The sequence below is a fragment of the Aptenodytes patagonicus genome, chromosome 12 (genome assembly GCF_965638725.1).
Source record: "Aptenodytes patagonicus chromosome 12, bAptPat1.pri.cur, whole genome shotgun sequence".
Lineage (NCBI taxonomy): Eukaryota > Metazoa > Chordata > Aves > Sphenisciformes > Spheniscidae > Aptenodytes > Aptenodytes patagonicus.
Genome location: NC_134960.1, coordinates 14,079,670 through 14,095,242, shown reverse-complemented (window position 1 = coordinate 14,095,242; position 15,573 = coordinate 14,079,670). Strand labels below are relative to the sequence as shown.

Genomic DNA, 15,573 nt, shown 5'->3' with positions numbered 1-15,573 from the left:
GTCAAAGTTTGCTCAGGTGTTCACTGGTAAGATGGGAGAGCATCAAGTATGAGAGGGGTTTCTTCAGATTGTTTTATATTCAAAAGAACTGTTTATGAAAGGCATTTAAAGAGTCTTAGTTTTGATTTGTAGTTGATTGGTCTTTTAAAGAAGTCTTTCCTAAGTTTTATAGTGAATGTGCATTATCACTTCAGACTTAACAGGTCTCAAAACAAATAGGGGTTGGGGTTTTTTTTGTTTGTTTTTTTTTTTTTTTTTTACAACACCATGTTACATTAGGTTGAAAATATCCTATTCATACTTGTCCACGATTTTCCTTTCACTCTGAAGTAGCTAACACCCTAGATATAACAGAGTTTACAGTGGAGAAAATGTTTGGCTTAATGTAAAGTCTGGTTACAGTAAGTAACCTTGGTTATGGCAGTATGGATGCTGCATGTAGATTAGCTTTGAAGACTTAGACAAAGCTTAGTGCTGTTTTAACTATATACTGAAAAAAACCCCACATATTTATGTGCCTACTCTTAAGAGTGTGGACTACTGTTCTTGCGGTTGGGTACGCATCTATCACCTCTGAGTTAGCTTGACAGTTTAAATGACTTATCAAATAACTCATGACAGGAGCACGCCTGTACGGTGCCAGGATAGTGCATCTGTGTAATTGAGCTGTGCAACTGTTGCAAGCAGCCTGTGTCTTGAGAAGACAAACATCAGTAGAAAGAGTGACTTAGTTTTCTATCAGCTTAATATAATAAATTGCAAATGATGTCTTTCTGAATTAATGAAATTCCTCAGTGTAGTTGTTGAATATGTATGGTCTTTCAATTTAGGGGGGAAAACATGACAGGTGGTGATGAGTTTCTAGTACAAGCCTACTTTTTCTTTGAAGATCTTTAGCTTCAGTTAAGATGTTTTGGGAGAGAGTAGTTATTCCAAAACTTATAAAGATTTCCTTTAACAGGAGTGTTTGAAGGTGTGATCGCTTCATGAGTGAAGCTAGAAGCAAATGTGAAATGCTTGTATGTCTCTGAAGTGGAGTTCTACAGGAAATTGAACAAATATTTGTTATTTTTCTAATCGGAGTTGCAACTTTATGTCAACACTTAAATGAGATAATCATCTCTGATTATATGGTATTTTCTTTTAGACAGTGCTATCTTTAGTTTGAAACCTACACAACTAACGGCTGCCTCACCAGGAGGGGTGTGTTTAGTGGGGGTAATTAAGGTCAACTGTGCAAGGCTGAGAAGACTTATTTTTTTCAGCATGTTGTAAAATACTTTAAAAAAAAAAAAAAAAAAACAAACCAAAACATAGTTTCTAAATGTGATTAGGTTTAAGAAGTAGCACATCAGTGGAAGTGAGGAAGGGGTAAGAGTTGCTTTTTGTAGCCTTAGGTTTGTTTCTAGTTAACTCTCTTAACTCCTGAAACTGATTTCCATTCATATCCTCTATAAGCTCTTGCTAAAGTTGTCAGAGTAGAATAGGAACATGAATTAGGAAAATAAAGCTTAGTAGCTAGTCCTCCGTAGCATTATCATCTGTCCTCATGCATGTTCTACAAAGTACAGTGAAAAAATAGAGCTGCCCGCTTGGCTGAAGAATTCTGGAAAGGAGGAGGCTGACAATCAGTGAAAGGCTATTTCAGTTCATCTCCTCTTTCTTTATAATTGTATTCTAATAAATGCCTACAGGAATAAGCAAATTCAGTCAATGCAGTAGGATCACTACAATAACTTGTAGATAAAGACTGTGAACTGGACATTAAGTAGAGTGAGCTTATGATTAAAAGGTCAGTAAGATGGCAGTATTTTGTGTCATAAGCCACTTGGTAAAAGTGTAGGTATACTATTTAAAAACAAACTTGAAAGTGATCTTACAGTACAGAGTTTATAGTGGTTAAAGGCTGAGGTGCTTTCCGTTCTTATTTTCAGTTTACTTTTTAAGGGTATAAATAGAAAGGTCATAGGGAACCTTAAGGAAAAGAGAGGAACTTGGTGTATTGAGCTAGATGTGATACTGGAAGGAGAACTATGAGTTGGCTGTTGGAGAATAATACATTACTCTGCAAGTTCAGTAGAAGGGAGTAGTGCTCTCCTATTTTAGAGAGCTTGTAGGAGAATTTTGGTGAAATGTGTGTCATTGTCCCACAGTCAACTGTTTGAACTTCATCTAGAATCTACTTCACACTTGTGGAAATGGAGTGACTTGCTACAGGATTTTGTCAGTTTAAGCTGTGCTTACATTAAGTGTGTGCGTCTTTTTGGTTGTTTTGGATAGGATATAGTAGCATACCTTTTGGGGATATAGACAGGCTATACTTGCAATAATATAGTAAAATTGTACCTATAAATAAAATAAAGTATCAATAACAACACAGGTTTTGCATAACTAACTTCCTTAAAGCTTCTTCTGACATGACTGTAGTGATCAGAGATCATCCATGTTTAACATCAGGACAGTTGAAGGTCTGTAGCATTGAAAAATTTGTAGTAGCTGTCAAGCTATCTAAAGATCCGTTAGATCCAAGCTTGTGAGATGTGGATGTAAGGATCCAGCTTCAAATTATTCTTAATCTGTAATGGGAAGAACCTCTGTTTTGATACATGTCCTTAACAATTATGATGGCAAGTTCCTATTCAACATTTAAAATACCTCAACTACTGTTCTGTGTGACAACTTTGTATTTTAGTTTCAATAGTTCAATCCTATGGTGTCATCCTGTTAGCGTATTTATAGAGTGTGGCCATTTAACTAGATAAAATAAGATCCCCTTGTAAGATGGCTTTTCTATTGCCTGCTCATCTTACTGGCATTTCTATGCACCTGTTCTAGTTTGAACTCATCTTTCTCTGACATCGGTGGCAAGAACTGTTCACGGTAATTTAGATGGGGTTTTACAAAACTCTTACCGAACGGCAGTGGCTCTTCCTAAGTCAGAAATATCTCTGATCATTGGTTTTTAATTGTTAGATCCTAATAGCACCTTATAGTTTCCTATGATTTACTCATACATTTCAGTCTGTCTTCTGTAATACCTGGGATGTGTATACCAATCCAGACTAATTTAGATTAATTTATGATTTTTTTTCTTAAACTAAACTGTGACACAACTGCCCTTCTGTGAACACAAGGCAAAACAGCAGTTCCCAGGCATGGCTGTGGAGACAGTGATTTGGTGACTGGCTTGCTACCATGCTTTTCCCCTGCACAGTTTTGTTGTTGCTACCAAATTCAGCAGCTGGGGATAACTCTCCCTGGGGCAGCACTGGCAACCTTACTGCCAGGTACCAATTGTTGAAGGGAACTCGGATCCATGGCTCCATTTTTTTTCCCCCAAGAAAAAGCAATCAATGTTCTTGGTGTGAAGTAGGATAAGCAGCAGCGTGGAAGATGAATGTCATTGATAAGACCAGGGCTTTTATACCTTAGAAGACGTGAGCCAACTTCCACATCCAATAGGGAGACAAATGGGAGTAAGAGATGGTCTTGCGTGCCTGCATAACCTTCCCAGATAGTTTCTGTACGCACAGGGCTGAAAACTGTGATTTCCTGTGCTTCTGCCGATGGAGATGTATAGTCTTTGATCTTCTCTACCTACCTACCTGTGGTCTGAGGGGATAATGTTAACAACGTGGGCTGCAGGTATAAGTTGGCACAGGGAACAAATTGGGTCCCCTGCTGTGAGTTTAAATTTGGGCTTTGCTCATTCAGTGCATGAAGACAAATGGATCTGTGGGATTTATTTGGGCTATGTGTTTGAGAAGTTATTTTCAAAATCAGGACCATGCATATTTTGAACTACTGTAATGCAGTTTCTATGCCAATGATTTTATTCCTCAGTCCAGAGAAGGAAGAAAGGACTATTGGAACTGAGGGTATTCGAGGTCTGCAAATACCTGCAGGATAGGTGCAGAAGCAGAGGGGAAACACGCTTCTGTTTAGTTGCAACTAGGACAAGAAATAATATTAAAAATTATGAGACAGGGAGTTCAGATTAGGCACTAGAATATTTATTCCAGTTGTTATAGTGAAACCCTGGGTGTTGTTTGGAGAGTTGCATAGTTTTCGTAATTACAGGTTTTTAAAAACAATAGATTAAGCTAACCTCTGTCAGGAATGGGTTAAATTCATCCTGCGTTTGGGTATGGGATAGAATAGATCATCTATCTTGACCCTGTCACGTCTCTGTTTTCTGTAATTTTGTTATTAACAATTCTGATTTTGGAAAAACAGGATCTTTGTAGAAATATGCATATAATGAAGGATTCTGCCTCATGCGTCCTGTTCACAGTCATGCAGGAATCACGCTTGGTATAATGGAAGTATGGGCTTCTAACAATGGAGTCTTAGCGTCCACGTGCAGTAAAACTGCACTGCATCTCCTGCCAGGGGCCTCTTCTATGCAAAATCATGTTTGGATGACATCATTTATGTAACATGTCAACTTTAAATTAGGTGGGTTTTTTTTGTTTGTTTGTTTTTTTAAATAGATCTAGGTCAGTTTTCATGTTTGCTTACTAATGGTTTTGATGTCAAATATGCAATATGAATAAGAAATATTCTTATATGTGCCAGCCATGTGCTATGAATCTGTGATTTGGAAGGCAAGCTGTGTTCTCACTAGCTTGTTACCATCACTAAGAGATTCTGTAACAGAAACGCAGCATAATTCTGGTGACAGAATTGTCCTTGCCTGTTTTTAACAGGTGCATAAAGGGGAAGAGGGTACTTGCTTTGTCAGCAAAGTAAGCAGGTACAATTCCAAGCAAATATTTACTTAAATGCTAATTTTGCATCATCTTTTATTTAGTAACATTTAGGATTTTTCTTTGGCTTTAGGAAACACTAGTGTTTAATTGTACGTCTGCAGTGGTTCAGAGTTTTAAAGCATATGGTGCCAGTTTTGGTAATTAGTATCTCTGGTGAAAAGGAACTAAATCCATAAAAACTGGATTTTTCAAAGAAGTTTAGTTGGGATTAGAAGCTCAAGATGCTCTGTATGACCTGATTAAATGCTTCAGTTGACACATAGGTATCTGTATGAATGGCACTTCATAAATAATTGTGGACTGTTTCATGTAATCTAGTTCTTTAGTCATCTAAAACTGAAGTAATCTTGATACTGATTTTAGTAAGGGGCATATTGTGGCAGCTTTTCTAAGAGGTCACCTCTAAAATCAGCCCTAAAATCAGTTAGTACTTCATACAGGAATGCAGATGAATGTGGTAAGGAACACGTCCTTACATTTGCTGGTACTAGGAATGGTCTAGTTATTTTTGCTCTCCTGTTGGTGACACGTGTGGAACCTCAACTGGAAGGTGGCTGACAACAAAGTTGTGTTTGTTTAGTAGGCAGAGATTTTGATTCTGACACACAAACTTTTTTTGTTTTGGTAAAAATACCAAGAAATGTGTTTGCTAGGGGTTGTAATAACAAGTGGCTGAAGTCTGAGCAGTAGGAGAAGGAAATTATTATCAGGTTACTCTTACTGGTTTCATGATGCTCATTTAACTGGGGTGTCATGAAAGACGCTGGGAATGTGTTTGTGAAAGCTCCCAAATCACTCCTGATTCCTGAGTCCTTCAAGAAAAACAAGAGAGAGAAGGCTTGATACTAAAAATAGCTCCCCCCTCTACCTTTGCTCCCAAAAAAAGAAAAAAAGCAAACCTGTTTTCCTGTATTTTTGCTAGGGAAAATAACAAAACAAAACAAAAAAACAAAAAGCCAGATTTTTTTTCTCTCTACAAGTTGGTGTTAAAAATCATAGCTGAAGGTTTTGAGCATTGAATATTTTTTGGTTGGAATATCACATTAGCAATATTCAATTATTTTCAGGGGAAAAAAAAAATCTTTCCTTGAGATTTTTCAAGTGTTGAGGGATTTAGGAACCTAATATCTTCCGATAAGTTTATATGAAAAAGCTGGTTTTGGCCAGGTTTTAGAAATTCTTGATACTGTGTTATATATTTCAGGGAATTAGGCATGTAAACTGAAGAATGTGTTACTGCTCTTGGTTTTCCTTGTAGTTGAGGCTCTGTTGTTGAAGATTGTCTTGGGCTGTAGAGGAATGCCACAGTTCTGCTTGCTTTTTTGTAATTCATTATCTGGAAGAGAAGCCTATTTTAACTCTTCCTAAGTAGTTAAAATTTGAATCTGTAGCAGTAAAATAACGTGCTGTTTCTTCTGTTACGTAGTTTGGCATATAGACAAAGTATTAGACCCCTAAAGAAGTTGCATATATGTTACTGTGACTGTTTTTAAATTTGGGCGCTCTACTTTAAGAGCTATGTATCTTCTCCTTCACAGTATGTGATGGGAGATGCTGCTATTTTTACTTTCCTTGTCCTTCTGGGCTGCCTTTTCTTCCTCTTGATGGCTGCCTGTTGTCGTTCTGCTTTTCCTTTGGAGAGGAAAACAAATACTTTCAAAGGCAGTGCTTCTCTTTGGGCATTAGTGAGTACACAGGATCACGAAAATTTTCACATCAAAAAAATCAGAATCCATATTACAGTGATGACTCCCAGGAAAGCAGCTGTGTAAAATGCAGTTGAGTGGGGCAGACGTTCACGACATCAGTGGTGAAAGGCCATAAGCCACGTCAGTGCTTGTCCTAACACACATGCTTATGTATATTACTGGTGGTAATTTTTATGATGACTCCATAGTCTCCAGCGGTTGGATGAAACTGCTTCAAAACAGAGTCCAGGCTGCTGTGAGCATACTGTACATCACTGGAGAGCCGTACCCTCAGACCTAGGCTTTGCTATCACTGACCTAAAAGTGTGGATTACATGATGAAGTGAATGAACTCACTGAATGACTGATAAAACAGACAACTTGCTTCACGAGGGTCGGGGAGTTTAATGACATGGATATTGAGCCGTCGCAGGCAGCTTGCAAGTGTAGAAGCGCTGTCTGTGAGGACCCAGGGAGACTTCATCCTTTGTGGCAACTCCGCTCTTTGTACCTTTTGTTCTCTGGGTCGCCGGTCCCTGCTCCGCATGGTTCACACCAGGGAAATCCGCAGGGTAAGAAACGTTCCTCCACAATAAAAGGAGAATAAGATATGTGACGGCACGTGTGTGGCTTTATTTTTCAGTCACTATATCTGAGGAGCCTAATCTTGTATACTCCTGCCTTAAACCTTTTCTATACAAAACACTGCTATTGATCCAAATAAAACAATGTAAAACCGATTGTATTTTAACTGGGCAGATCAGACATCCCCTAATCGGTTTTCATACCTTATAGCAATCCAGCCCAAGGTTATTCCTCACCAGTCTGGACTAAATCCACTTGCAGCACTCTGAAGTCAACTTCACTGTGACAATACAGAGGTTCCCACAGAAAATATTTCATATTCATTAATTTTTCTAAACACACAGGTAACAAGTGTATGGTTAGTATGTATTGGAATAGTGAGATTCTGCAATAGTTAGAAACACTCTTGAAATTAATAAACATGTATTTTTTTTAATCTACTTTTTACCCTGTATTTTTGCCTCCAAATCGTAACATGAGAGTGAGTGGTCCATTTGCTCTTTCACCTTCTGTTGTCTCAGTTTTCTTCCATCCTATAATCACTTCAACAAAGATTATAATGCTACTGGCAAGAAGGCTTTGAATTTCAGTTTGAAGACTGTGTGAGCGACCAAATGGGAAAAGTTTTTATAATACTTGTAATAAAGAATGAGAGGCAAAATACAGAGAAACTCCAATATACTCTGCAACTGTGAGTCATCTGCTTCTCTTTTAAGCAAATTTAATTACTATAATAAAGAAATTCTTGGTAGTTTGACCATAACAAACGCAGTGTACATGCACGTTTTTTGTGAAGGTGCAAAGCCGAAAGAAGGCACAATCTCATCTTTATGGTTTTTACCTGGAGGGGAAAACTGGTGTCTCCTCTGAGTCATGTCCTAAAAAGGGGAGGAAGAGCTGGTGGTTTTCACATCTTAGAAAGCAAGACAAATCTAAGACGTGGAAGAAAATAATGATTAACTGGATTTAGCTACCAGTTGTATTGCTGCAATGGCAAGTCGTCTGCCTCGCTGTCACACTTGTTTGCATTTTTCAGTATACAAAAAAATCTGGTTTATCACAGGCTGCATTGCACAATGGCTGTAAAATGCTATCAATATTGAATAGATAGTGCCCTAAGTTTGCTTTTTTTACTCTAAAATACAGGAAGGTCATGGTAACCATGAATTATAATCCATTGCTTCAGTTTCTACTTATTCTAGGTAGTTACTTTGTCCAGCAAAATTTCATAGTATCACCCTGGCTTTGAGCACCAAGTTCTTCAGTGGGCAGTAAGTGTTTGCATAGGTGTTTGTATAGGTAGGTACTTTGGTTTGCTGTCTGCTAGTTTGTTTGCTAAATGATGTGTAATTTCCCTTTAACTCTGCTGGTAGAGTCCAGCGCAAGCTCAGAAAAGTTGGTATCTGATTTTTCTGTGAGTTTTTAGCATCTTTTCATGGTATGCTGTTTTCTGAAAAGCAAAAGTAGTACACCCAGTAAGAATTCAGGCAGGCAAGGAGGTTAATTGTTTTCTTTTTTAAACCATCATCAATTCTTTACTCCTGTTAACTGGATTTTTTCTACCATAGGTCTCAACAAATGGCAGCATTTTACATCAGACTGACGAGTCCTGCTGCTCCCTTACAGTGTCTGACAGACCACTGTGGATTCAGACTGGGGGCACTGAAGTTATCAGTGAAATTGGCAGGTCTGTCTGGTTTAAGCCCTGCCTTAAGTGAAGGGTGCACTATGCTATCAACTAATCATATGCAAAGCAGGTTAGGACAGAGGTAATGAGCAATCTGTTATTTTATTTCCCTCTTCTGTTTGAACACTTCAGATACAGCTGTTGTCCCTGAGCTAACCTGATGTCAGGATTGATACATATTTTATTGGAAAGATCCACGCTAAGTTTCTCTTTAGGCTTGCTTCTTGAAGTTTGCGTTACATGATCAGATTAAATAACTTGACAGGTATAATGTAAAGGTAAAAAAAACCCTAAAAATAAAAATAAAGATTTTCGTCTCCTAAACCAGCAATCCTCGAACATTTTTGCTACGTGGATCACGCCTTAGTAGGATCTGCCTTGTGGGCAGTTCATCTGCTGCTTGCGATTGTGGGCACGGCTTCCTGCCTTTGCTGATGTGTAAAAGTAAAATCAGGAAAGAATTTAGTAACATTTTAGTCTTTTTAAAGAAGTTCAGTACCTAAAACAAGGAAAAGAATTGAAAACGTGAGCAGGAAGATCTCAGTGAGAAACTCGCAGATGACATACGGACCAGAGTTAGGGAGCCACTCTTCTAGGAAAATGAAGTTTGTTTTCTTGGTTCTTCCCCCCCCCCCCCCCCCCCCTTTTCAAAGCCCTGATCTGGGGGAGTAACGCTTAACGGGCATGCTTAACTTCTGGTGCGTGCCTAAGTCTGTCAGGAAATTTAAAGCACGTGTTTAAAGCCAAGCAGATACTGAACATTATTGGGAACTCTAGCCCAAATATGTATTTACTACTTAGATCTGTCAGGGATGTATGCATGTCTCTTGTACCTTTTTTTGCCATGGACAGGAAATAGGGCAGTGAGGAGAACATACAGTTGCTGTAAAGGGAGCTAGATTTACATGAAGAAGTCATGATTCTTACTTTATTAACATTAAAAAGTTTGATCCAGTACTATATCGTTGCATTAGGTCTGGGATTAGATATTCGATATGCATTGGTTTCAGTTTTTATAAACTGAGATTTGCTGCTGGTAAAACAGAAGACTGGACTATAATAGAGAATAAGACTAGTAATGTTTCTGGAGTCACTAGGGATGGCGTGTAAACGTCAGTGGGAGAAGCGAAGCTCCTGGTGTTCGCTAAGGGCATTCTGGAATCTCTCAACGGTAAGAATCGAAGAGCAAAAGGAAGCTGTAGGAACTGACTTGGGCAGGAACACGAGTGCCAGGTTTGTAACAAACAGCCTTTGCCAAGTATTGATTCTGAAAATCGCTGCAACTGCATGGGTTGCTAAGTTGGTAGACGGGGTGTGAAAAGTAAAACTGCCTGCCATCAGGATGAGGGAACACCCGGGTTAAAGTGAACTGGTCGTTTCCTTACACCTAGTCGTAGTTGTATGCATGCTCATATAACTGAACCGCATTCTTGTCTCGTTTATTCCTTTGTAGATCACAGAAGTTTGCTGGCTAGTAATAGTGTCGCTGAGGCTTGGATTTGGAAGTGCGGGTGTTTGGACACACTGGCTGAACTGTCATCCAACTTTTTACGGGCTTTTTGATATTTCTGAGTAGAGTCTGGTTCTCTGACATACTATAAAAGCTTCTTTTTGCAAGACTTCATGGATACATGATGCTAATGTAGTATTAATCTTATTTTGGAGAATTTCTTATTGGTCGTATGCTTTAATACCCAATATTGGTTGTTTTGCAGCCTGGAATACTGTGGTGTTTAGTTACCTGCACCAACAGTAAGTACTATTGAATACAGCGGAACTTTGTCTAGCATCCTTCTCTTTGTAGAGGCTCTGCAGGTTTATCTCGTGCATCTTGGAGTGGACCGTAGCTAAAATAGGTTTAATTATATATCAATCCTGAGTATCATACCCCAATGAGGACCTATTGGGTATTGGAATGAATGCCTGCTAGTCTACTGTCAGCATATAGCAGCTCAGTGCGTCTTTGCCTGGATCTGTTAAATTTCATAATTAGTCCTCATTGCTTCTGTTTCAACTTTCCCAAAATTTCATTCCTATTTTAATTCTACTGCATTGTATAGGATATAAAAAGAATTATTTTTCTGTGTTTTATGTTGTCCTTTTGTGGCACAGTGAGCAACCGGGCAATTGAGAAACTCCATAGTTATCCCCTTTGTCTTCCCTGCCTCCTCTTGTGGCAGGACCGTTTTCACAAATTCCTCTCTCCTACTTCTCATTTTTTTTATATTTCTTTTCGATACTATTCAGAAGAGTTGTCTGTTCAGAAAGAACTTTAGAATTTTCCTGCCCATGCTATGAGTCTCTTTTTTTAAATTCAGTTGTGTTATTCACAATGCTGTTGTCAGTACTGGAAAATGTGTATATACCTCTCAAATAATCCTAGCAGTCAAAAGCTCAACGGAATGGTAAAAGGAATCAACAAGACTGGCCTGGTCCTGTTGGAACCTTTTTTGTTCTCCTGTGTGTTTTTTGAGCAAAGGGGTTGGAGCAGATGATCTCCAGAGGTCTCCTCCAACTTAGGTTATTCTAGAGCAATGTTTTCTCCACGCTCTGCAAGAGGCAGGTCAGTGCAGGCTGCACTGATGCTGCACTACCCTAAATGGTTACTGACTGGTGGTGGTCTCATGCAGCAGTTATTACTTGGACCGCTTCTATCTGCTTTATCATCATTTTATTCCAGTTCTGTGGAGCAAATGGGAAAACATAAGCACTAATGGAAAAGAAACACCATTAGCAGCTTCATACTGCAGTGCTCCCGTGCACGCTTAGGTCTTGCATTTGGAATGGCATTAGAGTGTCAGATTTAGCTTTGTATTGTGAACTACCCATCATCGTATAGACTTTGTGTATCAATGTCCCTCCTTCGTTAGCTATCTTCAAACGTCTTTAAAAATTGAAATTCTCTCTGGATGCTGAAACGGGGTGAGATATAGCATAGATTGCTACGGTAGCTTCTCTTAAAACTCCAGTCAACTGAGGAGTTTGTTCACTTGTGTATGTCTTGTGATAACGTAAATAATTTTTTTTGTCTTCTGCACACAACGCACAAAGCAGGTGAACTGGTAACTTTTCTGGCCACCTCAGATTTTGCTTACCTACTTTTGCAATATCTACTGGAAGACATTTAACCATTTTCCCTTTCTCTCCCCTTTTCAGCTCAGAGACACTAGTCAACTGCTGTTTTTATGGAACCTCACTACACTGCCACGAAGAGCACCAGCTCATCAGGACTGAAAGAAATCTGAGACTGAATTGTCCTATTTTTCCTCTGATATCTTCACCAAGTAGTAAACGTTTTTTGGAGGGGAAAGGGGGTAAATATGTTAAAGCTCCCCCTCGCACCCTGTTAGGGCATCTGTACCTAATGTACATTTTCTTTAAAATTTAAAAAGATGTTAGGAAATATTTTATAAAACTTTTTTGCAATAAATGACGCATGAAATTATTAAAGACTATATGACACTTACATGCAAGGAACCACTTGAATTATTAGTATGAAGAATCACTGCAAATAACTGGGGTTTTTCGTAATGTGACAGTCACGTTTGTATGTTTTGATAGGTGCCAGTGATGGAGCCAATTGCCTGGGAAGTTGACTGTAACTTTTGAACTTTTATTTTAATTCTTAACTTTAGCATTGCGATTTTCCATTCTATGAGGCTTAGTTAGTATTTAGTGCAGGTGTTAGCAGAGCTGTGATCTGTGATCAAAAGCATGTCCAAAACCAATTGTATTGTAAAATATGAACAGTCCTGCTATATGAGACCAATATTTCCCATAGGGATGATGGAAAGGACAGTGACCGCAAACTCCATGTCTCCTTGTATTATGGGAAAGCTCCTTCTGTGTGAATATGGTTGCATTTTATTTATGCTATTGTAACACTTAGGGAATTGAGGATTGTGGAATAACGTTAAGAAGGGCTACAACGCAGAGAGCAGCGTTTTGCTTATAATACTATAACAAGATGGGAATCATGAACGGAGAGTGATTAAATGGAATGGCATTTCTATTTCAAATCATGGGTTAATTTTTCCTTTTGACATAAATATCTTTCAGATAGGTAACTAGTAGAGCAAAGGTTTTATTAGTGTTTCTGATGGTTGTTGATCTGAGTCGCATTGACTTCTTTGAATAGCTGTAAATCAAAAAGAGAAACCCGGTGGGTTTTATCCATTTTATTCCCCTCCCCCGAAGGTGTTCGGTAAGACTTATTTCGGTGGAACTTGTGAATGCTGGACACGCTGCTGAAATATTGAGTTATTAAATATTAATTTATTTGTCACTAATTATTTGACATTGTGTGCACACTTTCGCAGCAGTATCATTTCTTACAAAGTTCTTAGCAGGGGATTTATTATATAACCTGGGAAAATAAATATTTGTTTTGAAGAAATGAAAATGTGCACATAATCTATTAAAAGTCAAATTTTTGTTTCTATAGAAGTGAAAAGACTTGTAGTAAACTCTTTTCCTCCTTACTAATATCCTGAATCGATTGGAGAAAATAGAGTGTCTTTGTCTAGATCATTTAAAAACAGGTACCTTTCTGAGAGGCATCTGTATCGGCTCGAAGGCAGTTTCACAGCCTTCGCGTATGGAGCCTGAATTGATCACGTAGAATTTGAAGTTAGGACAACTCTATCGTTTGGCTTTGATATTGGCACCAGGTTTATACTTGTTAAACAATCGGAGGGGGGGGAAGTGAGAGGCTGGGACAGGCATCCAAATCCAGGATAGGCGTATCAGCAGTACACACGTGCTGAGGCGGTTCATGCTTCGTGTTGGTTCAGTTTCTATTTTTCAGAGGTAAACTCTGAGTATAAAGCCAGAAATTGAATACTTACTGCCTACTTCTTAAAAAATAGCTGTATAATGCTTTACAGTAGGTTCAAATTGTACCATTTTTCATAATAAACTACAATTTTTTTTAAATTTGAGATTAATGTTTCTTCCACAGTGCTTTTCCTTTTCACCAGTTGAAGAGGATCAGCAATCTGGTCCTGTTCGTGGCCTGAGATTTGACTACAAATTAGAAAAATCAAGACAGCCCATTTGAGGAAAGGGGAAGCGATTTGATGTTGTGTATGTGCTAGCCTTTCACCTCCGGAGACCAAACCCCGATTGTATTGACAATGAATGAGGGTCTTGGCCTAATAAATTACATTTTTATCCACACACGCGAAAAAAAAACCCAAACAAAAAAGAAGCCACCAAACAACATGGTACAAAACAGTTTCTGCTCAGGAAGAAGGCCCAGGACTGTAATAGCAGGGTTATTGCACATTGGATTGAAAACTGATTGATGTTGTAAGTAAAAGCCAGTAGTGCCTGCCTGTGTGACATCTGACTCTTAACCAGTGCTCTTATTTCCTCACCTTTGTGAGCACTTGTGCACAGCAGCTGAAATATAAAAAATACACTTAAGAGAGATGCAGGTCTCTGCATTGGAGAATATGGGTATATAAGCAAATAGCATAAAAATAGACAAGGTAGCTAACTGTATTTGCGTTTGTTTTCACAGAAAGTATTGCAGCCATTTTGTTTGAAACCAGATTTTCATTTTGAAATGAAATTGTCAGGGATATTCTAATGATAGAGAATTACAGTAATGTATTGCTTTTCACTTTTTTGCTTTAGTTGCTTAATATTTAAGCTTTGCTCCGTGCTACCTTCTTGTCTGTATATTGAATGGTCTCTATGCCTCTTTCATTTTGTAGACTTGAATGAGGAAAATATGATTCACCCTTTAAGGCTTGCTGAGAAGTAAATGATAAAGAATGTTGTGTAACATTTATTCAAATAAAGCCTTGATTTTTTTCAGTGCTCTTTTAAAGGGAAATAATGTTGAATAATGTTTTGATGTCATAACTTCCTTGTTTTATCAGTCCTTGACCCAAAAGCCTTTGATTTATGTTTGGTTTTTTTTTTTCTGAATTAAACAAAAGATTAAACTGAGGTTACTAGTCCACTGCTGGAAGTCTGTCACCTGGCCAAGTCTCTATCCATCCTTACCTTTCACCACAGTGGCTAAAAGATACCAAGTCATGCTCAACCAGCCGGATGCTTCCCGCAAGCAATGGGAAAAAACTTTTCTGTTTCTTGTGTAACTAGCAAGAAAAGATTACGTGTACGTTGTAGAGACAGGTACAAAGAAGCCCTGATGGCTCTGTTCCATGGCTGTGACTGAGACGCGCTAAGTCCCAGTTAAAAGGAGGAAGGTGGATGTCATGGGAAGAGGTTGCTGAACCTTGCAGACGTGACTCCAGCGCAGTCGGTGAGTGCCGAGCGAGCTGCGGAGCTGGGGGCGAGCTCAGGGCTCCCCCAGCTCTGCTGGGCAGAGCAAATGTCACTGCGCGCAGCCGAGGTCCATGCTGTCGCAGCAGCAGCAAGGCACAGAGCAGCTGAAACGCAGAAAAATTGCTGGGCCTTTGAATGCCTGCGTGCTGCCTGCTGATCTTTTCTTTGGCTGGTTTTTACTGCAATACTAACAGTTTCAGGCAAGTCTGTCCGTTGCAGGTAAGTGTAATTGGGTATTTCTCCATTTAGGGAAGAAATGCCTTGCACTGAGTTGTTTTATCTTGCCATGGTGCCCTGTAGGAGGGGGAGCAAGTTGTGCCCTAACAGCTAACTCCTGTACCGGAGCTCTCCATCGCCGGCACTGCGGTCAAAGGAGGGCCACGTCGGCAAATGTTTCTTCAAATGGCAGAATCTGTAGAGTTGCACTCTCCCATTGAATAGAAGGTAGCATTTATATAGATTTTTTCAACTTGCATTTTTATTACTGTAAAGAAAAGATATCCTAATTTTAGTTGAGCTCCTAGGTTAAACAAAAAATAAG

The 15,573-nt window shown here is 38.9% G+C and overlaps 1 protein-coding gene across 3 annotated transcripts in view; it reads left to right on the top strand.

The window, feature by feature from the left end:
- PWWP2A (PWWP domain containing 2A) overlaps positions 1-12,536 on the top strand; it is a 29,857-nt gene extending 17,321 nt beyond the window's left edge. For 2 of the 3 annotated variants that reach the window (XM_076350491.1, XM_076350490.1), the window contains exon 3: positions 11,889-12,536. In XM_076350491.1, the coding sequence (XP_076206606.1) occupies positions 11,889-11,902 (14 nt within the window). In that variant the 3' untranslated portion in view covers positions 11,903-12,536. Of the gene's footprint in view, positions 1-8,613; positions 8,733-11,888 lie in introns of all 3 variants that reach the window. The other variant, XR_012996382.1, reaches the window with a different exon arrangement.
- Positions 12,537-15,573: the final 3,037 nt, after the last annotated feature.